Source organism: Diorhabda sublineata, chromosome 10 (genome assembly GCF_026230105.1).
Source record: "Diorhabda sublineata isolate icDioSubl1.1 chromosome 10, icDioSubl1.1, whole genome shotgun sequence".
Lineage (NCBI taxonomy): Eukaryota > Metazoa > Arthropoda > Insecta > Coleoptera > Chrysomelidae > Diorhabda > Diorhabda sublineata.
Window position 1 is genome coordinate 7,875,259 of NC_079483.1, and position 24,187 is coordinate 7,899,445.

Genomic DNA, 24,187 nt, shown 5'->3' on the forward strand with positions numbered 1-24,187 from the left:
TTAAAAACGTTTTTAAATCGTAATGAATCTATTCAAATTGAGAAATAATGATATAATTATGATTCGATAGTAATGCTTTGAAAAACGTAACAATTTTTGACAGATGACGTAAATCTCTCGACTTTTTTCGAAGATCATAGAACTGATATTTCTATTAGTAAAACGTTTTCTTATCAATATAAATCGATTTTCGATTGATGACGTAAATGATTATATTGTTTATATACAGGGTGAGGTTGTGAAATAAAAACGATATTTTCAGTCTTAAATGCATCATTTATTCTTCTTCTATTTTAATAAACATAACTTTTTAGCAAAACTTCACAGCTTTATAAATATACACAAAAGTACAAACAATTAAAAGCAAATACATACATAATAATACAGAATGGATACAAATATTTACAGGGTGACCAAGTTTAATTATCAAAAAAAATCAAATGCCGAAATTAAAATTTTTCAAAAATGTTAATACGAGGGATAATTGAAAAAATTATAGCTGTGGTATGAATTTGATATTAATACAGGGGATATACGAAAAACTTCAAATTTTTTGTAAATAAGGAATTAATTAAATTTAGTCACCTTATTATACCGAGTGTATATATATATATATATATATAAACGATAAAATAACAGTAATCTCAGCGGTATATGTAAAAAAATCGATTATATAAAAAAATAATTGAATTTTTACCTAAAATATTATATATCACAAATAAAATTATTAGATAAAAAAAGCGATGAGCTGTCCGAGTAAATTAATAATAATTATTGCTAGATCAAATCTGCATAAAATTGATAAAATTGAACAAGAATTATAACCGAAATTACATAAAGAAACCTCCAAACGCTCCTGATTTATACTCAAGTGAAAATATTTTTCAAGGATAACCGTATATAGTTGAAACTATCAATTTTTTGCAGCTTTTAATTTTTATTTTTCGATTATTTTCAAAAAGTAAGCCTTACGATATTCTATCATTGACTATTTATTATTTGTGATGATGTATTCTTGTGATAATCAATATTTTTCATCTTCTAATCTCGTTATTTAGGAAAAAAAATTATTATCAAGACGATAATGTTGATGTTTCGGTGAATCCTATTAGCTGCGCCAATTTTTAATCAAAACCTACATAGATAAAAACAAAAATTTGATTTCTGCATTAAACCTTCCTTCAGGATGTGATTTGAGATTGGTTACAACTTACCCAAATCATATAAAAGATTTTTTATCGCGATTTTCATAAAATAAAATTGTAGGTAATTTTTTTTCCAACTGAATTTTGAATTTTACCTTATTTCAACCACATATCATAACGAAAGTTCGTTATTTTCCTTTTATATAAATTAAATTGAATCGAAACTCTTAAAGTAGTTCAAATGAACATTTAAATGTTTAAAAACTTTGAAAAGTAGTTCGAATTAACATTCAAATTAATGTCTATTCGGCTCCGAATTGAATAAATTGTTAAAATATATAAAAAAATGGTAGAAAGTAGTTCAAATTAACATTCAATCGTAGGACAAATTAATGTTTATTCATCTATGAAACTATTGGAGTAGTTCAAACGAACTTCAACTGTGTAAATTATTAACGTCTGCTCAGCTGCGAAACTTCAAAAATAGTTCTAATAAATCTTCTAATGGATATTAGAAATAAATATTTGAGAAAAACGTATACTCAACTCCGACTTAATAGAATAGTTCAAATTAACTTCTAAATGTCAGAGGAATTCTAGATTTAAAGAGTAGTTCGAATGGACATGCGAAATTTCCATAAAAAACGTTGCGAAATCCTAAATTCAAAGAGTAGTTCAAATGAACATTCAAAATTTCCAAAAACAACATTTGAGGAAACCTAAATTTGAAGAGTAGTTCGAATGAACATTCCAATGGGGAATTGAAGAATCCTAAATTGGAAGAGTAGTCCAAATGAACATTCGAAATTTCTAAAAACAACGTTTGAGGAAACCTAAATTTGAAGAGTAGTTCAAATGAACATTCGAAATTTCTAAAAAAAAAACGTTTGAGGAATCCTAAATTTGAAGAGTAGTTCGGATGAGCATTCGAAATTTCCATAAAAAACCTTTAATTTTGAATAATAATCAAATAGGTTTGTAAACGAAACGTTTGTATTTAAAAATTGGTTAATATACAGTGTGAGCAAATGAAAAAAAATTAAAAGATTCATATCCTTCAGTCGAAAATTATTGAATATCTCGATTATATTTGAAAAAAAATCGATTGTATATGTATAAAAAAAATAAAATCGTTTTATTAAAATTCGAATATACGAGGGTAAGTAGAAATAATATATGTGGTTGAATAATTAATGAAAAATGAAAAATTTTTTCAACGATTACGATTATTTTTAATACTTAATATTTATTGAATTAGATTGAGCATTATTTTATGTACAGCTTCATCTTTTACGTCAAAAATGACACTATTGCGGATCGGATTTTGAAATGTAGAAAATTCCAAACGATTTGAAGATGTATTGAGACGCATCGAAACGTCGGTCGAAAATTAATCGGTCCTTTTTCTGATATTTTCAATAATTTTTTTTTTCTCAATCTACATTAAACATACAACGTTAAGTTAATTCGAAAAGGATAAAGGACGAAAACAAAATTCGGAAAATTTATCTGTTAACGTCCAACATGAGAAAGTAGTTCAAATACTCGCTATATATATAAAAAAATGACTACTGAATTGATAAAAGTAGTTCAAATATACCTTCAAATTGAGTAAATAGTTCAAATAAATCGACTCATTCCGTAATTTGAAAAGTAGTTCAAATTAATGTTCATTCAGCTGGAAAACTCGGAGAGTAGTTTAAATGAACCTTAGAATGTTCAAAATAATGTCTGTTTAGCTGTGAAAGTCTAAAAATAGTTCAAATGGATATTTAAAAGTGCAAAATAACGTCTAGTTGACCATAAATTTGGAAAACCTTTGAATATTTCAATCCATGTCTTTTTAGCTATAAAACGTTGAGAGTAGTTCAAATGAAACGCCATATTTGAATTGTCTTGGCAGCTGCGAAAACGTTAAAAGTAGTTCAAATGAACCTTCAAATATACCGATTCATGTTTCTTTAGCTGTCAAACTTTGAGAGTAGTTCAAATGAACCTCTGGAACAACAGTTTCGAAAACAAAAGTTCGTATTTAAAATTTTATTAACATACAGGTTGAAAAAATTAAAAAATTGATAATTTTTTTGGAATATATCAAAAAACATTTCGATTATTTCGAGAAAATTCGAAATAAATGCGATGGCGTATGGAGAAAATGAATTTTTCATGAAATTAAAATTACTCCGAATCGTAATTTTTCAACATAACCTCAAATTTACTAAAAATAAATCGATTTTTAATAGGTCTATCGATATTACGAAACGTTTTCGATTAATAATTGATTATCGTAACGAAATTTCCACATTTCGAAATTCGCGGGGTATCGAATACCCCCCCGCCCCCCTACTTAAATCTAATTGTCATACAAAAACGAATATTTCACTTTAAAGCTTTTTCGTTATCGAAAAATCTACTATGACGTCGAACTTTGGCGAAAACAAAATAAAAAAAATCAATAAAAAAAAATAAACGACAACAACAACAACATCACTCTTAAGGTTAATTTCATATTTAAAGCTTATTCGAAAAAAAATTAAAAAAATTATGCTGATATTTAAACGGTTGTACCGTACGTACAAAAAACCACCCTGGTACTATCGCTGTCTAAAGTTACGTCTTCCGGACTGGCCAAATCGACGCGGACGCTACCGGAATTCAGCCGCTTCCTACCGCCGCCGACGCCGCCGCTCCAATTGCTCAACGTCCATCGATAAACCCCCCCGTCAGAAGATTCGTTCGATTCTTCGATCGGTTGACTATCGAGCGTATTCGAACTCGAACTAGTCGTACCACCAAATGAATCGATTCCTCCTTTCAACCTACCTATACCTGAATTTAAAAAAAAATATCAATTCTATATAATCGATTATATATGAATAAATTGTATCGATTTTTTATGAAACATTAAATCGATTATTGTTTAAAATATAAAATCGATTTTATATAAAAATTGAAATCGATTGCATATAAAATTTTAAATCGATTGTATATAATTAATTTTGAATGAAATTATAGATTTGTATGAAAAAAAAATTAATCGATTTTATCTAAAAAACGAAATCGCTCAATTTAAATAATTAAATCGATTTTATCTAAAAACTTGAATTGATTTTTTTATATTAAATCGAGTGATTAATATAAACTTAATCGATTTTACATAAACAAATTGAATCGATTGTAAATAAATCATTATTCAATTGATTGGATATCAATGATGCCTGAATCGATTTAATTAAATCGATTTTTTACAAATCAAATTTAAATTCATGTAAAAACTTTTATATCGACTGTGTATAATCGATTTTATATAAAAATTTGAATCGATTTTGTAAAATATGTACATGGATTTTCTATAGACACAAAATTAAATCGATTATATATATATATATATATATATATATATATATATATATATATATCGATTTTATATAAAAAAATTTTTAAAATCGATTTTTATATAAAATATAAATCAGTTGTATATGAAAACTTGACTTTATTGTTTAAAAAAAATGCAATCGATTGTAAATAACCAATTTTATAAAAAAATTATATCGATTGTACATAAAATATTCAATACATTCTATATAATCGATTTTCCAAAATAAAATTATTAAATCGTATTTATACGACATCGGCATTGATTTCTTATATAAACAATATCAAAATCGATTGTAAATAAACGAATTATATCGATTTTATACGAAAACTTGAATGTAAACAATGGAATCGATTGTATATAAACAAAGGAATCGATTGTTCACTTACCGCTGTCATCCGGTGACACGTGACTTTCTTCTATACCTCTAAGGATACTTTGACATATGTCTGATTCTAATGGTATGGGATCATCGGAATCCCTGTTGTAGATGGTAACTGCTATGTGAGCCGGATGAGGTATCGGTAAAGGTATCATCATTTTATCGGGAGAATAAGGACGGCTACGTTTCTTCCAGGGCATCCAGAGTGTCGCCCTTCGGTTCGTTCTCAACGAACCCAATACGGCGGAAGAATCACTAAAAAAAGAAATTTTCCCCAAAAAAAAAAAAAAAAATCCGAATTAAAATAAAAATGTCTAACGAGATATACAAGCTTGAAAAGTAGTTCAAATGAACCTCAAAGCGAATAACAAACGTCTTAGAAGATGAATAAGTTTTATAAAGTAGTTCAAATGAACCTTAAAGTGAATAAAAACGGTTTAGAAGATTGATGAGTTTTATAAAGTAGTTCAAATAAACCTTAAAGTGAAGAAAAACGTCTTAGAAGACGAATAAGTTTTAAAAAGTATTTCAAATGAACCTTAAAGAGAATAATAAGATGAATAAGTTTTTGGAAGTAGTTCAAATAGACCTCGAAACGTAAAATTAGAAATTTCCACATTTTTCACATTTCGCTTCTAGGGTATTTACCAAAATTATTATAAATTATACAGGGTGATACGCGTGTACTTACTCTGTTTTTTCAGTTTTTCTTTCGGTTGCGGTCGATTTACATCTAGGATTAAATGCGGACACGTCGAGGTAGGGAGAATGCACTTGGATGTTTCCTCTAGGGGTGTAAACGTTCCCTAACAGATCCGGACCTCCCGCACCTTCGTAGTAAATAATATAAAATAAATTAAAACACTGAAAAATTCGAAAAAAAAAAAAAATTTAGACTCACCCAATTGGGCGCATTGAACCATTTCTGTGTAACGACTCAAATCGACTTGCGAATGCGAATCGAGTCTGAAACTGGTATCGGAATGATCTAGGGGAGTCAAAAAATCCAAACTGAATAATTCGGAATATAAGAGACCGGCCAAACCCGCCCAATCGCCGGGACTCAGAGCCCTGCTGTCCCAAAATTGGTCTTCCGTACATCCCAACTTTGGTATTATCTGTTTGGGATAGAACCTCTCTAACATGAGGGCTCCCTGTTGGATTGCGACCTAATAATCAATTGAAAAGGTTAAGATTTACACTGTGATCACTAGTAAAGTATCACGTCATCAAATTTGCACAAAAACGCTATGCAAGCACCGATTGAAACCAGAAAAATTATAAATTTGGACAAAAATGTTGTAAAAAATAAAACAATTTATTTTTGGTGCAAATACTGATTTCAGACTAAAAAAACTATAAAATTTGCACAAAAACGTTTTGCAAGCACCGATTGAAACATGAAAAATGATAAATTTGCACAAAAATGTGAAAAAAAAAACAATTTTTGGTACAAATACTGACTGTGGGCGAAAAAATTATAAATTTGCGCAAAAAAGTTGTGTTCGAACCTATTTTGGTATAAATAGTGATAATAGTTGCACATAAAGTACAAAATATGACGTTTTGCACCAAAATACAGGTCGATTACTAACTGTGGATCCGATATTTTCAGTAAATTTTATTCCAATATTCAAAATGGACTTTAAAATCCTGGGTATTTATACAAAAAAGACAAATTTGCACAAAAATTTTCAGTCTAAAATTACTTTTGCACAGAAATAATTATGCAAATACAGTTTTTTTGCAAATACTTTATTTGCACACACATTTTTAGAGTAAACATACTTTTGCACATAATTAATTATGAATATATGGTTTATTAGCACAAAGTATATTAAATATATTAAATGTGGAAATTTGCACAAAAGACGGAAATAAACGTTGTTTTGCACGATAATTTTTAGTATAAAATTACTCTTGCACATAAATAATGATAAAAATATGTTTTTTTAGCAACAACTAGAGAAAATATAAAAATTTTCACGATACTGTATTTGCACAAAAAATGACGAAAATTTAGTTTAGTAGCAAAAAGTGCAGCAAACGTGAATAAATGCAGAAAAATCGGAAGTAAGCATTGTTTTTGCACAAAAATGTTTAGTGTGTAAATTCATTTTTGCACGAAAACTTCTTTTTTAGATGTTAGTCCATTATTGCAATATACATACCTTCAGATCTGGCGTACTTAATTTAACTTTACTCTTAACGGAAACATTGAGTCCAGTCTGCAAATCTCTTCTTCTCTTTTCCAATTTTTCGTGCAATATGCCCATCAAATCTTGCGCCTCCTTCTCCAAACTTCGATAAGGTCCGTTTTTGGCTAATTGAGTAGAAAAACTACCGAAGCAAGCTTCGACGAAATGACTAAAATCTTTCTGGGGTTGCAGAATCGTATTTTCGACGAGAGCTTGATAAGCCGCCAATTCGTCCCATTCCATTTTGGCTTCGAACGCAGCCAACGCTTGTTCCGGACTGATTTGGAAATAGTAATCGGAAGCTAGACCGGGTCCCGCTATTCTTTTCACAGCGAAACTGTCGCTGGCCGGTATACGGCCTCGTTTTTTTATCAACATGTGGAAAATTATTGCGTCCCACAGAAGACGTAACCAATAACGTACGAAACCACCTACAGATCAAGAAATTTATGAGAAAATGGTGTGGAAAACTGAATTTTTGCACGAAAATGCTGCATCAACGCAATTTTTTTATGCAGCTAGCAGAAAAAAAATTTATATTGAGATATAAACAGAAATACTGAGCTTTGAGAACCAGAAAATAAAAGAAACTGGAATGGAAATAAATATGAAGATTATTACACAAAAATGCTGCTCAACGCAATTTTTTTATGCAGGTAGCAGAAAAATTTTTTTTTTCATTGTATCTGACACTTGTACCGAGATATAAACAGAAATACCGAGCTTTGAGAACCAGAAAATAAAAGAAACTGGAATGGAAATATAAATGAAGGTTTTTGCACAAAAATGCTGCATCAACGTAATTTTTTTATGCAGCTAGCAGAAAAAAAAATTTTTTTCATTGTATCTGACACTTGTACCGAGATATAAACAGAAATACCGAGCTTTGAGAACCAGAAAATAAAAGAAACTGGAATGGAAATATAAATGAAGGTTTTTGCACAAAAATGCTGCATCAACGTAATTTTTTTATGCAGCTAGCAGAAAAAAAAATTTTTTTCATTGTATCTGACACTTGTACCGAGATATAAACAGAAATACCGAGCTTTGAGAACCAGAAAATAAAAGAAACTGGAATGGAAATATAAATGAAGGTTTTTGCACAAAAATGCTGCATCAACGTAATTTTTTTATGCAGCTAGCAGAAAAAAAAATTTTTTTCATTGTATCTGACACTTGTACCGAGATATAAACAGAAATACCGAGCTTTGAGAACCAGAAAATAAAAGAAACTGGAATGGAAATATAAATGAAGGTTTTTGCACAAAAATGCTGCATCAACGTAATTTTTTTATGCAGCTAGCAGAAAAAAAAATTTTTTTCATTGTATCTGACACTTGTACCGAGATATAAACAGAAATACCGAGCTTTGAGAACCAGAAAATAAAAGAAACTGGAATGGAAATATAAATGAAGGTTTTTGCACAAAAATGCTGCATCAACGTAATTTTTTTATGCAGCTAGCAGAAAAAAAAATTTTTTTCATTGTATCTGACACTTGTACCGAGATATAAACAGAAATACCGAGCTTTGAGAACCAGAAAATAAAAGAAACTGGAATGGAAATATAAATGAAGGTTTTTGCACAAAAATGCTGCATCAACGTAATTTTTTTATGCAGCTAGCAGAAAAAAAAATTTTTTTCATTGTATCTGACACTTGTACCGAGATATAAACAGAAATACCGAGCTTTGAGAACCAGAAAATAAAAGAAACTGGAATGGAAATAAATATGAAGATTTTTGCACAAAAATGCTGCATCAACGCAATTTTTTTATGCAGCTAGCAGAAAAAATTTTTTTTTCATTGTATCTGACACTTGTACCGAGATATAAACAGAAATACCGAGCTTTGAGAACCAGAAAATAAAAGAAACTGGAATGGAAATATAAATGAAGGTTTTTGCACAAAAATGCTGCATCAACGTAATTTTTTTATGCAGCTAGCAGAAAAAAAAATTTTTTTCATTGTATCTGACACTTGTACCGAGATATAAACAGAAATACCGAGCTTTGAGAACCAGAAAATAAAAGAAACTGGAATGGAAATAAATATGAAGATTTTTGCACAAAAATGCTGCATCAACGCAATTTTTTTATGCAGCTAGCAGAAAAAATTTTTTTTTCATTGTATCTGACACTTGTACCGAGATATAAACAGAAATACCGAGCTTTGAGAACCAGAAAATAAAAGAAACTGGAATGGAAATATAAATGAAGGTTTTTGCACAAAAATGCTGCATCAACGTAATTTTTTTATGCAGCTAGCAGAAAAAAAAATTTTTTTCATTGTATCTGACACTTGTACCGAGATATAAACAGAAATACCGAGCTTTGAGAACCAGAAAATAAAGGAAACTGGAATGGAAATATAAATGAAGGTTTTTGCACAAAAATGCTGCATCAACGTAATTTTTTTATGCAGCTAGCAGAAAAAAATTTTTTTTCATTGTATCTGACACTTGTGCCGAGATATAAACAGAAATACCGAGCTTTGAGAACCAGAAAATAAAAGAAACTGGAATGGAAATAAATATGAAGATTTTTGCACAAAAATGCTGCATCAACGCAATTTTTTTATGCAGCTAGCAGAAAAAAAAATTTTTTCATTGTATCTGACACTTGTGCCGAGATATAAACAGAAATACCGAGCTTTGAGAACCAGAAAATAAAAGAAACTGGAATGGAAATAAATATGAAGATTTTTGCACAAAAATGCTGCATCAACGCAATTTTTTTATGCAGCTAGCAGAAAAAAAAATTTTTTTCATTGTATCTGACACTTGTACCGAGATATAAACAGAAATACCGAGCTTTGAGAACCAGAAAATAAAGGAAACTGGAATGGAAATATAAATGAAGGTTTTTGCACAAAAATGCTGCATCAACGTAATTTTTTTATGCAGCTAGCAGAAAAAAATTTTTTTTCATTGTATCTGACACTTGTGCCGAGATATAAACAGAAATACCGAGCTTTGAGAACCAGAAAATAAAAGAAACTGGAATGGAAATAAATATGAAGATTTTTGCACAAAAATGCTGCATCAACGCAATTTTTTTATGCAGCTAGCAGAAAAAAATTTTTTTTCATTGTATCTGACACTTGTACCGAGATATAAACAGAAATACCGAGCTTTGAGAACCAGAAAATAAAAGAAACTGGAATGGAAATAAATATGAAGATTTTTGCACAAAAATGCTGCATCAACGCAATTTTTTTATGCAGCTAGCAGAAAAAAAAATTTTTTCATTGTACCTGACACTTGTGCCGAGATATAAACAGAAATACCGAGCTTTGAGAACCAGAAAATAAAAGAAACTGGAATGGAAATAAATATGAAGATTTTTGCACAAAAATGCTGCATCAACGCAATTTTTTTTTGCAGCTAGCAGAAAAAAAAATTTTTTTCATTGTATCTGACACTTGTACCGAGATATAAACAGAAATACCGAGCTTTGAGAACCAGAAAATAAAAGAAACTGGAATGGAAATAAATATGAAGATTTTTGCACAAAAATGCTGCATCAACGCAATTTTTTTATGCAGCTAGCAGAAAAAATTTTTTTTTCATTGTATCTGACACTTGTACCGAGATATAAACAGAAATACTGAGCTTTGAGAACCAGAAAATAAAACTAGAATGGAAATAAATATGGAGATTTTTGCACAAAAATGCTGCACCAACGTAATTTTTTTTTGCAGCTAGCAGAAAAAAATTTTTTTTCATTGTATCTGACACTTGTACCGAGATATAAACAGAAATACTGAGCTTTGAGAACCAGAAAATAAAACTAGAATGGAAATAAATATGGAGATTTTTGCACAAAAATGCTGCATCAACGTAATTTTTTTTTGCAGCTAGCAGAAAAAAATTTTTTTTCATTGTATCTGACACTTGTACCGAGATATAAACAGAAATACTGAGCTTTGAGAACCAGAAAATAAAACTAGAATGGAAATAAATATGGAGATTTTTGCACAAAAATGCTGCATCAACGTAATTTTTTTTGCAGCTAGCAGAAAAAAATTTTTTTTCATTGTATCTGACACTTGTACCGAGATATAAACAGAAATACTGAGCTTTGAGAACCAGAAAATAAAACTAGAATGGAAATAAATATGGAGATTTTTGCACAAAAATGCTGCATCAACATAATTTTTTTGCAGCTAGCAGAAAAAAAAATTTGTATCGAGATATAAACAGAAATACTGAGCTTTGAGAACCAGAAACTAAAAGAAAATGGAATGGAAATAAATATGAAGATTTTTGCACAAAAATGCAGAATTATTGCATTTTTCTTTCTGCAGACAGTTTAGATAAAACGCAATTTTCGTTATTATTTTCATTTTTATTGAGATAATGACAAAAATTTGATTATAAAAATAGAAATATGTATAATTAAAAAAAGAAATTGAAACACTTGTACAAAAATGCAGCATTACTGCACATTTACTGCACAGATAAAATTAAAATGAAGAAATTTTTGTTTCTATTGATATTTCAATGGAAATATCGACCAAGTACTGATAAAAAGTGAAAATCTAATAAATAGAAGAACTCATTTTTGCACAAAAAACAGCGTCCAGATTCACTTTTGCACAAAAATTACAAGAATATATAAATATTTTCACCAAACTTATAAATAATTAATAAAATTTAATAAATATTGAAATATAAAAATGAGGTTTTCAAATTTTTTGGAAATTCAAGAAGAAAAACTAATTTCGACTTAAATTAGGATGAAATTTATTTAAAATCGACTTACCGGCTAAAATAACGAGCGAAATCATCGGACAGATGAACGCCGCTACAACCAAGGCGATTAAGGGTTGGACGCAACCCTGTATAAATATGTTCCATAAGACAGCCTCGAATATAACGAAAAATCTGTTCCTCTTCAATTCCGGACTGTCCAGATCGTAAATTAGACAATTAGTAATTTGTACCACCAACGTCAGACACGGCATCCAAACGACCGAAGTCACGGCAACAAAAAAACTCGCAAAAGTCACCAAAAAACAAACAACGGGAAACACCAAAACGATCAACAACGTTCCAAACAATCTGAAATTATGATAAAATTGAAAAAAAAATACCGAAATAATGGCGAAAACCAGAAAATTAAAAAAAAAACAAAAAACTATCAAAAAATGACAACAAAATACCAAAAAATTGAAAAAAATAAACTCTAAAAAAAAGATAAAGTCCAAGAAATTAAAAACCATACCAAAAAAACAATAGAAAAAATTGATAAAATCACCAAAAAAGCATCAGTAAATAAGGAAATAGAAAAAAATTGAAAAAACAAGAGAAATACCAAAAAATTTTAATGAAAAAATAAAAAACGATATTAAAAAATTAATAAAACCACCAAAAAAGTGGCAAAAAAACCAAAAAATTCTGAAAAAATGACAAAACAATAGCAAGAAATAGAAGAATTTGAAAAATTGAGAAAAACATCAAAAGGGTACCAGAAAATAGCAAAAAAACAAAATAAAAAAATTCTGAAAAAATAGCGAAAAGATTATAAAAAAGTATAAAACATAGAAAAAATGAAAAGCAAGAATAAACAACCACAAAATTCTTCAACTATTGTGTAAAATAAAGAAACGCCAAATATACTTGAAAAAACAATAAAATATCGTAAAAAATACAAAAAAAAAAGGTAAAAAAATACAAAAGATACAAAAATACGTAAAAAACTACCGATTAAATTTTAAAGAATACCAGAAAATGAAAAAATACTACAAAAAAAAGGTTACCAAAAAATTTAGATAATACCAAAATATACCCAAAATGATAAAAAAAATTTTAAACATTAATAAATAAAGTAATACTAAAAAATTCGAAATAAAAAAATAATAAAATACCAAAATATAAGAGCATACCAAAAAAATAACCAAAAGAATGAAAAAATGTCAAAATTTTTTAAAAAAATATTGAAGACTGAAAAAGTAGTACAAAAAATAATAAAGGTGCCTAAAAATATCAAAACACATAAAAATAGCAAGAAAAATACAAAAAATAAAAAAAAATAGAAAAAATACCAAAAATTGTTCAAAAAAAAAACTCACCCTTTGATAAAATAATTCCAAATCCTATTCAAATGCCTAGTGAGTCCTTTCCCAATAAAACCGGTATCGGGTTTGGTTTCAAAATGGGTCCTCGATTTGGAAATGTGCCTCCACAGATTCAACAATCTCGACATTAGGGTCGGCGTCAAGCTGCTCTTTCTAGGAAAAAGTGTCCCGTTGATTTGGGACAATTCCAGATCGGCCATGAACGGTTCCAAACAGAACAACGCCCTCAAACCGACTGGGCTGCACCAAGGTAGGACGACGCCGAAAAAGAACATCGCGTTCCATGTCCAGCACCAAGTGCGGTGGAAATAATTGAAGATCCTCCAAAGGGGCCAGCGCGTCGTCGTCGTCCGGATCGTTTCTTTTTCGACCAAAAACACCTGGAACATAATCAGATCGAGGTGGAATTGTCGGTTTTAAGTTAACGGTCCAATCACACCTACCGGTTGACTCGGATCCGATCTCGGGGTGGTGATGCTGGTCGCCTGTTTGCTCAGGACCGTCGGTACGATTTCGGATTGCCCTTGGAAATTTCGTCGGACCACCCAATTTTTCGGTAACCATATTTGGGTCGGCCACAAAAAGTTCCTCGTCGGTATTTTGTCTTTGCGCAGTTCTCTGAGCAAAGCCGGTTCGCGTTCTTTCATAAAAGTCAAATCTCTGAAAGAGATTTTGCACGAAAATATTGTTATTTGCACAAAAATTTCAATTTTATGCTGACTTTTGCGCGGAAAATGAAGAAATTTTCATTAAAAAAATGGAAGGTGCAATTTTTTGCACAGAAAATAATAACCAAACATCGAAAATACTGAATAGATTGATGCTTTTGCACGAGAAAATTGTTATTTGCACAAAAATTTCAATTTCATGCTGACTTTTGCGCGGAAAATGAAGAAATTTTCATTAAAAAAATGGAAGGTGCAATTTTTTGCACAGAATAACCAAACATCGAAAATACTGAATAGATTGATGCTTTTGCACGAGAAAATTGTTATTTGCACAAAAATTTCAATTTCATGCTGACTTTTGCGCGGAAAATGAAGAAATTTTCATTAAAAAAATGGAAGGTGCAATTTTTTGCAAAGAAAATAATAACCAAACATCGAAAATACTGAATAGATTGATGCTTTTGCACGAGAAAATTGTTATTTGCACAAAAATTTCAATTTCATGCTGACTTTTGCGCGGAAAATGAAGAAATTTTCATTAAAAAAATGGAAGGTGCAATTTTTTGCAAAGAAAATAATAACCAAACATCGAAAATACTGAATAGATTGATGCTTTTGCACGAGAAAATTGTTATTTGCACAAAAATTTCAATTTCATGCTGACTTTTGCGCGGAAAATGAAGAAATTTTCATTAAAAAAATGGAAGGTGCAATTTTTTGCACAGAAAATAATAACCAAACATCGAAAATACTGAATAGATTGATGCTTTTGCACGAGAAAATTGTTATTTGCACAAAAATTTCAATTTCATGCTGACTTTTGCGCGGAAAATGAAGAAATTTTCATTAAAAAAATGGAAGGTGCAATTTTTTGCACAGAAAATAATAACCAAACATCGAAAATACTGAATAGATTGATGCTTTTGCACGAGAAAATTGTTATTTGCACAAAAATTTCAATTTCATGCTGACTTTTGCGCGGAAAATGAAGAAATTTTCATTAAAAAAATGGAAGGTGCAATTTTTTGCAAAGAAAATAATAACCAAACATCGAAAATACTGAATAGATTGATGCTTTTGCACGAGAAAATTGTTATTTGCACAAAAATTTCAATTTCATGCTGACTTTTGCGCGGAAAATGAAGAAATTTTCATTAAAAAAATGGAAGGTGCAATTTTTTGCAAAGAAAATAATAACCAAACATCGAAAATACTGAATAGATTGATGCTTTTGCACGAGAAAATTGTTATTTGCACAAAAATTTCAATTTCATGCTGACTTTTGCGCGGAAAATGAAGAAATTTTCATTAAAAAAATGGAAGGTGCAATTTTTTGCAAAGAAAATAATAACCAAACATCGAAAATACTGAATAGATTGATGCTTTTGCACGACAAAATTGTTATTTGCACAAAAATTTAAATTTTATGCTGACTTTGGCGCGGAAAATGAGGAAATTTTCATAAAAAATTGGGTTGTGCAGTTTTGTCCACAGAAAATAATTTCGAATAATAAACTAAAATATTGAGCAGATTGATGTTTTGCACGGAAAAATAGTTATTTGGACAAAAGTTTCAACTTTATGCCGACTTTTGCAGGGAAAATAATAAACAAACATCGAAAATACTGAACAGATTAATGCTTTTGCACGACAAAATTGTTATTTGCACAAAAATTTCAATTTCATACTGACTGATACAGGAATACTGCAAATTTGACAAAAGCGTGAATAAACTGATTATTTACACAGAAAATTACGATTAACACAGATTTTTGCACTGAAAGATTCACAAGAAAAGAAGATGTGCTGTTTTTTGCACAGAAAAATTTGAAATTAAATTACTAGGAAAATGTAGAATTTTTCCCAAAAAAATGAAATGTGACGTTTTTTGCACTGAAAATGGAGTTATTTTAACAGAGAAATACTAGAAGTTTCGAATAAAAAATACTAAATATTTGCACAAAAATATTGTAATTTTTACCAAATAATGAAACATGCCAATTTTTTACACAAAAAATTCTCAATAGAAAAATAAACAATGCTTGTAAAGTTTTTGCACAAAAATGTTAAATATTCATTTAAAAAAAATGGAAGATAATTATTTTTTGCACAAAAATTTGATTAGACTGAAATTTTCACAAAAAATTACAGAATTTAGATTTTAAGTTAAAAAATATAGCAGTTTGCACAAATTTTTAAAAAAATAACTTCTGCGCAAAAATACTATAAAAAAGAAACAAATCTGCTCGAAAATTTGGATAGACTGAATTTTGAACACAAGATTACGGCATTATCATTGAAAAATGATGATTTTAAGTTAAAAATATTGAAATTCACAAAAATTTTTATACAATTAACTTTTGCACAAAAATACAATAAACAAACAACCAAAACTGCACAAAAATCTGAACAGATTGAATTTATACTAGAAAGTTACGAAATATTCGTGATAAAAATGAAACATGATAATTTTTGTACAAAAATTTGAAAAGACTGAATTTTGCACAAAAAAAATTGCGCGAAATTTTCACAAAAAGAAAAATCTTGTTGATTTTTTATCAAATAATATTGCAATTTGCACAAATATAATCAACTTTAGCACAAGAATATAACAAAAAAAAAACAAATTTGCACAAAAATATAAAATACAAACGAAAAAAATTCAAAGGCATTTATACCGACCTATTTAGAAAATAGACGGTCTGGACGAGCCTTTGGGAATTACAAAGCATCAGAGCCTCTTCGTGGGCGCTCCACTGATTCTCCAAACTAAATTTACTCTCCGCCGCTCCTAGTTTGGCCCTCAACCACGGTCCGATCCTCGACAAAACCGGATGGGCGTTACACAATCGAACTTTCACTTCCTCTTGGGATTTGTTCAAACGATGTTGGACGTTCTCGACGGCTCGATGCATCAGAACCACACTCTGAGCTTGTTGCACCAACAATTGACCAAAATCTTCTCCAAGAGCCATGATATCGGGGTGAGACAGGATGCTGTTGTACACCCTTTGGAGGTATTCCTTCATCACGGCCTCGTTTACCTCCTGAAAGTGGATATTAAATCAAAACTTATAAGGAGAGGTGATGGGGGATGAGTATTTAGAGTAGATAGAGAGGTACCTTTTCGATATCCTCGTCTGGCATTTTTTGAGTCCTCAATTCTGCTATCAGTCTTTCTCTAAAATGTAGAAACCACCCTCTAGTTTCTCTTTCTAATATGGAAACTAATATCGGGAGTAGTTTTCTCATTAGGGATCTGTCCCATAGTCTCAAATCTAACTCGGAACCTGAGGGCGTTAGGAATTTGTAGGGGACCGAAACGGGCGGTTGGGAACATTCTCTTGTAACTTCGAATTTTTCCGTCGCGGCCCTTCGCAGCTGTTTACGGATAAATGAACACAACACTTCGAGGGAATCTTCGTTTTCGGGCTGACAATCGGACAAAAAAATTATTTTTGAGATTTTCAAACTGCCGAATGGGGTGGTTTTTGCACAGATTTTCGTGTAAAAAATCCAGATTTGCAATAAAATGCTGATGTTTGCACGAGAATTTTAAATTCTGGGTTTTTGCACAAAAAAAACCCGCTCAAACGATTATGTTTACATAAAATTTTGACTTTTTGCACAAAAACATTGATCAAACGTTGATATTTACACGAAAATTTGTTATTATGTGTTTTTGCACATAAATATGCATAGAAAAATTCACTAAAACGCTGATATTCGCACCAAAGTCTAGCTTTGTGCACAAAAAATCAATAAAACGTTGATATTTGGTCGAATAATCGAAATATTGATTTTTTGCACAAAAAACTTGATATTTTCTCGAAAATTCAAATTAGGGACTATTACCACAAAAAAATTATTAAAACTTTGATAGTTTGTAATAAACCCAAATATTGATTTATTGCACAGAACCATGCATAGAAATTTTCTTGTGAACGATTATATGTGCTCGAAAATTAAAAATTTCTACTTTTATGCACGGAAATTTCGACAAAAACAAAGATTTTGAATACCAAATTCAAATAACTACTGATATTTGCACAAAATTCATGAATAAACACTGACTTTTTGCACAAAAATGACGATTTATGTTTATTTTTACCACAATAGCAAAAGAAAAACTGATTTTGCACAAAAATTTCGACAAAAACAAAGATTTTTAGTATCAAATTCAAATAACTGCTGATATTTGCACAAAAGCTAAGAATTAACAGTGACTTGCACAAAAATGACGATTTATGTTTATTTTTACCACAATAGCAAAAGAAAAACTGATTTTGCACAAAAATTTCGATAAAAACAAAGATTTTGAATACCAAATTCAAATAACTACTGATATTTGCACAAAATTCATGAATAAACACTGACTTTTTGCACAAAAATGACGATTTATGTTTATTTTTACCACAGTAGCAAAAGAAAAACTGATTTTGCACAAAAATTTCGACAAAAACAAAGATTTTTAATATCAAATTCAAATAACTGCTGATATTTGCACAAAATTCATGAATAAACACCGACTTTTGCACAAAAATGACGAATTATGTTTATTTTCACAAAATAATAAAATGCTGAAACGAAATACTGAAATTATATGAAATAATTCAACTAAATACTAACTTTTAACAAACAGAAATTGCTTTTTTAAAAAATACGAGGTTATAGAGAAAATACCAAGTTTTTCACAAAAAATTGCAATTTTGGCGAACATAATGAGTAAAATATGAAATTATTACAAAAAAAAACACCAAAAATCTAATCATTATTAACCAAAAAGTGACTTTTTCAAAAAAACCCAAACAAACAGTATCTTTTCAAGGAAATATCCAATATAAATCGGCAAAACAAAAACATTTAACTTACTAAAAACTCACCCTACACACTAATTCGGCAACAAGATATTTATTTCTCTCTTCTCTAAGTTTAGCATCTAAATTGTGAGCTTGAAGACTGGGTATCCCTATAAGAACATCCAGAATTCGAAGGAATCCCGCCAACAAGGCACTAGCTGCTCGAGAAACGCTAAAGAAATGAGACACTAGCCTTCCTTTGGCAGTCACAACGATGAACCTAACAGCTAAAGCTAAATCGTTCAATAGCGAATCGTTACTATTCAACAATCCCTTCTGTAAAAATTGAGATAGTTTCCATTTGTGTTTTTGTCCGGGAAAATTCAACGATTCCACTTCGAAAACACTGAAAAAGTTCAATAAACAAAAACATTTACTACAAGAACGATATCGTCCATTAGGTTAATGCACAAACAGTAAAACTTGCACAGATTTTTCACACTAAAAACATCGTTGTAAAGCAAAACTATACAAAAATCAAACACAAAACAAAATTGATTATTATTAAATCGATTAAATTAAAAAAATAAATAATTTATATCTTGTTTTGTTTTTGCTGCTTTTATCGCAAATATAAAAACACATAACCTATACGATAGATGATTCACGATAATGTCTTTTGTTCTGGCTAAGTTGACGAGGTCACTGGTTATATCAAATTAATCATATATGAAATTAATAAGTAATAATGAAGTCATGAATCAGACGATATATGGTACTCGCGAGAAATGGGTAAATGTCAAAATATTGACGTTTCCGAATGTCAATTATTTGTTCGAAGTTGGATATTGTTTTGAGGTATATTATTATCGCAAAAAATATGGAATTCAATTATTTAAAATGATGTGAATGTTGATTTGACCTTAAAAATGCTATTTTAGAAGGTTATATTATTTAAAAAGATTCTTTGACTTGTTAGAATAACCATTTATTTCGACCCGGCAGCCATTTTGTAAAACTGACGCTATGATTGTAAGAAAAATTTTTAAAAACTTATCAAAATCCGTTACAATTGTTAAAAAATAAGACCAAAAATAACTATAACAAATAATCGACAATTAAAATAACGAAAAAAAATGACACGAAATTATTGTTCTATATAAAAATCGATCTACACTGAGAAAAATAAATTAGTATCGAGACATTTGCGTAAACCGTCTATAGAACAGGCGTTTTTCTGATAAGTTTATAGAGAAAAAAATTATAAAAAAAATCGGGGATATAAAAATCAAAAAAAGTTAAAAACACTGCAGAAAAGGGAGATTCATTTTAGACAATCCACAGTAATTCGAACGTACCCATTTAATCTAATACTTTCTAGTTGTTCCTGCTTCAATCTTTTTGGTTTTCCAAATTTGTCCTTGTGCAAGCTTTACAAAATAACACGATAAGGGTTATAACATCGTTAAAAAAAATTGAAAAAAAAAATAGTTCAATACAATAAAAAGGAAAACGTACACTGAAATAAATGTATCGTTCTAAAATTTCGATAATGACGATTAGGAACGTTCGAATCGGGTCTAATTACCTAAATATGAAAAAAATCGAGATAAATTCAAATAAAATTATGATAGACGATGTTTGGGGGATGATTTGGGGAGTAAAAAATTTCGATTAAATGTAACGAATGTTGTTTTAATCGGAATTGAATATAATTTCGTACGAAGCTTTGGAGTCGGTCCGGCCCTGCTATTTGTTTACATTATAATTTGATATAAAACGAATTTTCGAAAACAAAACTACCGAAATATGTAAAAAAAACGTAAATGAAACAATAAAAAAGAAAATTATTGTATTTATAAGGAAAATATTGCAAAAAATATAGTAGTAAATTTTTTATGCGGAAGAAAAAAATGTTGAAGAAGAATTTTTCATATTCGAGATAATTCGAATTCGAAAAATTGAAATTTATACAAGACGTGGGTGAAAAATATCGATTTTTTAAGGGAAAATCGAAAAATTGAATACAAGAAATTATTTTTAACACTCGATATATTTCAATAGTGCCATAATGAAGGAAATAACATCAGATTGATAAATTTGTAAAAAATTAGATGATTTAGTGGAAAAATAACCAAAAAAAATGATGAAACGAATTTTTTCAAGATATTAAAAGATGTAAATATTAATCTAAATTGGGACATAACCTAAAAAATGTCGTTATGAGATTCAAATTGCAGATATAGATGTAGTGGAAGCTGATTCAAGTCTTCTTTCTCTTTTTTGTTTGTTTCAAGCCATTTTTGGAATTTTGAAGATGTAGAAGACAAGGAAGGTATTTAAAGACTTCTTCTTTTTTGTTTGTTTTTGGTTGTTTTTATCACTTTGAAATGAATTTTTGTAAAAATTTTGAAGATTAGGATGCAGTCAAGCCAATTTCATGGTTTTTTCTTCTTTTTTCGTGTCTTTCAAGTGGTTTCCATCAATTCTCGAGGAAAATTTTTGGAATTTTGAAGATATAGAAGACAAGGAAGGTAATTTAAGTCTTCTTCTTCTCTCTTGTTTGTTTTTATCACTTTTAAATAAATTTTTGTGGAAATTTTGAAGATACACATGCAGAGGAAGCTATTTTTTGGTTTCTTCTTCTTTTTAGCATGTTTTTTTTTAATTTTTACCTATTCAAAACGACTTTTTCATGAAGTTTTGAAGATATGAATGCCAATGGCACCTTTTTTTCTGATTTTTTGAGTTTTTACTTGTTTTCATCATTTTGAACTGAGTTTTCTTTATTATTTTGATGATATAGAAGAAAAAATTTTTTAAAATTTAAAGATACAGACGTAGGGGAAGCTAATGGATGTCTTAATTTTTTTCTTTGTGTGTTTTTCGTTGTTTTCACCAATTCAAAAAGAATTTTGAAAAATGTATACGGTGATGGAGCTAATTTACGTTTTCTTCTTCTTCGTTTTTGTGTTTTTGAATTATTTCATATCTTCAGATTTTCAAAAATGTACGTCTTTTAAATGGCAAAAACAACTTGGAAGACACAAGAGAAGAAGAAGAATACTTGAACTAGCTTCACCGATACCTGTATCTTCAACATTACGAAGAAAATTCTTCTAAACTTCTAAACGATAAAATCATTGAAAACAGTATAAAATAAGAAGAAAAGACGCCATCGGCATTCATATCTTCTAAATTTTATGAAAAAGTCGTTTTGAATTGGTGAAAATTACTAAAAACACGCTTAAAAGAAGAAGAAAACAGAAATTAAATTCCCCTGTGTATGTATCTTCAAAATGCTCACAGAAATGTACATGAAAATGGTAAAAACATACAAAAAAAAGAAGAAAAAGATATAAATTACCTTCAATTACATCTATATCTTCAAATTATTAAAAAAAAATCTATTTTGAACTGGTTAACACAACTGAAAAGACACCAAGGGGAGAAGAAAATATCAATTATCTTCGCCAACATCCATACCTTCATATTTTCAAAAATATTTGTCTATTAAATGGTAAAAACAACACGATAGACTCAAAACGAGAAGAAGAAGACTTGAACTATCTTCACTGGCACCTGTATCTTCAAAATTTCAAGAAAAATGCATTTTGAATTGGTAAAAACAAACGAAAAGACACAAAGAGAAAAAATACATAAAACTAGTATCCCCTATGCTAATTTTATCAAAAATCAATTAAATTTCACATATTTTTCTATTTCAAGCTACAATTCCTCGAACCCTACTGTAATATACAACAAAAGTGATAAGGAATTGTAAAAAAGTTGATTTTTATCACTCACCCCCTTTCCCTGATATACTCAAGCTGCTTCCCAGTCAATCTCCTCGGTTCCCCCTTACCATCAACAGCAACGGCGTCGAGTTCATCAAAAGATGGCGCTATAAACAGATCTCTCAAATGATATTTCGATTTGAGTTTACCTAGAGACCCGTCCGAAGACACCTGAGATGTCGTAAACAAATCGCAATGAGATACAGGGCTAGGAAGAACTAAAAAAAAATTACAAACATAGATATCCCCATATTTATGAATTATTAAAGTATTTACTTATGGGAAATGTCTTCCAGTGATACAAAAACTGCTCGGCGACCTGTTTTATATTGTTAACTAGCTGCTCCACTTCCGGGGGCGCTCCAACCAAAGTTACGTCGAACCTTAGGGGTTCTCGTTCCGGTTGGACAGGATCGTGACCTATAATGCCGCTATCGTTAGATCTGAGCGGATAAAGAGACGTAGGTCTGGTATTACGACCCTCAGAACGAAAATCGAGTCTAAGGGAAGCTGTAATGAGAAAATTAAATGATTCTGCTGCTTAATTTGGGATTAAAACTCACATTTCGGCGTAACCGTCGATTCTTTTTCCATCTCTCTTTCGGCCACATTAGATTTCGACCTGTGATGTCCGTATTTTTGATTAGCATTGTATTCAGAATTGATGCTATGACCAGAATCGGATTTATTTTGAACGAAGCTACCTGAACTATGTCTGTGATGACTACTCGACTCCGATCTTCTATGCCCCGACGTTAATTTAGAACCGGAGCTCGGCCTCGAACTCATTTTTCAACCACAGAGGGATGGACGATAAAAAACAAATTCATTATCTGAAATAAACTGAAACTACTACATCGATTTATTCAATATCCCTCGTAGTTGTTAATTAAAAGTATTTACTTTAATAAAAAATAATCTCAAGAACGTTAACTGTATCATTTAACCCAATTTACGTAAATAGACTATTAGGTTATTTATAATTCAAGATATCCGGGAAATAATAAAACATTTTCAATAATAATATAGATTTTATTTTCGACTTACGTTCAAGATAATTTTATCCAAATTCCTGATAATTGAAATATGGTAATTCCAGCCCAAAACGAAACTGATGTTGGTCGAAATATTCCGAAACAAAGACGAAACATTATAACGATTTAACACAATTATATTTAGTTCTTTCACAATGCCATTTAGATAAAATTAGGTTCAACTACACACGAGCTGGGATTAAAATTAGATGGACGTTTTAATTATTTCAATTTTATTTTTTCTCGTTCAACCACATACTATAAAATCGTAAAACATGAAACACAAACACTGCCTGCTGCAAACACCACCATTGGTGGATTTGACATTATACGTCAGTGGGTGTGTTAACTGTCATTTATGTCAAAAATAGGAGCGTTTTTAAAATATAAAAACGTGATAAATAAATAAGAAATATATATTTAAGATAAATAGTTTATTTTCGTATTAGATTATTAAAAATAAATAATCGAATACTAAATTACTCTGTATAGAAGTAATTTCTTTATTAAATTATTGTTAGTCTAAATATTCTTAAACAAAAACGAGACATTACAACAATTTAACACAATTAATATTAATAGGTAGATCAAGTTAATAGATTTTAGTTTATTTTCAAACCCTGAGGGCGATGATTTTATTATCGAAACGCTCGTTAGATAGTGTAATTGTGTATATTGGTGTAACCATATATTCGGTATGAATATCA

The 24,187-nt window shown here is 29.8% G+C and overlaps 1 protein-coding gene across 6 annotated transcripts; it reads right to left on the bottom strand.

The window, feature by feature from the left end:
• Positions 1 to 255: 255 nt before the first annotated feature.
• LOC130449762 (uncharacterized) lies at positions 256 to 23,802 on the bottom strand. Of its 6 annotated transcripts, XM_056787754.1 has the most exons (17): positions 23,494 to 23,778; positions 23,010 to 23,279; positions 22,723 to 22,956; positions 22,457 to 22,664; positions 20,008 to 20,079; positions 18,734 to 19,055; positions 16,974 to 17,282; positions 16,533 to 16,897; positions 13,626 to 13,842; positions 13,177 to 13,562; positions 11,868 to 12,166; positions 7,075 to 7,532; positions 5,805 to 6,072; positions 5,595 to 5,733; positions 4,911 to 5,158; positions 3,723 to 3,974; positions 256 to 1,135 (listed from the first exon to the last, which is right to left on the bottom strand). In XM_056787754.1, the coding sequence occupies exons 2-17, from the start codon at positions 23,233 to 23,235 to the stop codon at positions 1,125 to 1,127; spliced, it is 4,014 nt and encodes a 1,337-aa protein (XP_056643732.1). In that variant the 5' UTR covers positions 23,236 to 23,279; positions 23,494 to 23,778; the 3' UTR covers positions 256 to 1,124. The 6 variants fall into 6 exon arrangements, with proteins under 6 accessions (XP_056643732.1, XP_056643730.1, XP_056643731.1 ...); XM_056787752.1 differs by having other exon boundaries at positions 256 to 3,974; XM_056787753.1 differs by having other exon boundaries at positions 256 to 3,974; positions 23,010 to 23,289.
• Positions 23,803 to 24,187: the final 385 nt, after the last annotated feature.

Coding starts and splice junctions, on each gene's coding strand:
- LOC130449762 (XM_056787752.1), bottom strand. CDS start 23,235: ATGAGTTCGAGGCCGAGCTCCGGTTCTAAATTAACGTCGGGGCATAGA. Junction 22,957..23,009: donor ATCGACGGTTACGCCGAAAT/GTGAGTTTTAAT, acceptor TTCTCATTACAG/CTTCCCTTAGACTCGATTTT. Junction 22,665..22,722: donor CTGGAAGACATTTCCCATAA/GTAAATACTTTA, acceptor ATTTTTTTTTAG/TTCTTCCTAGCCCTGTATCT.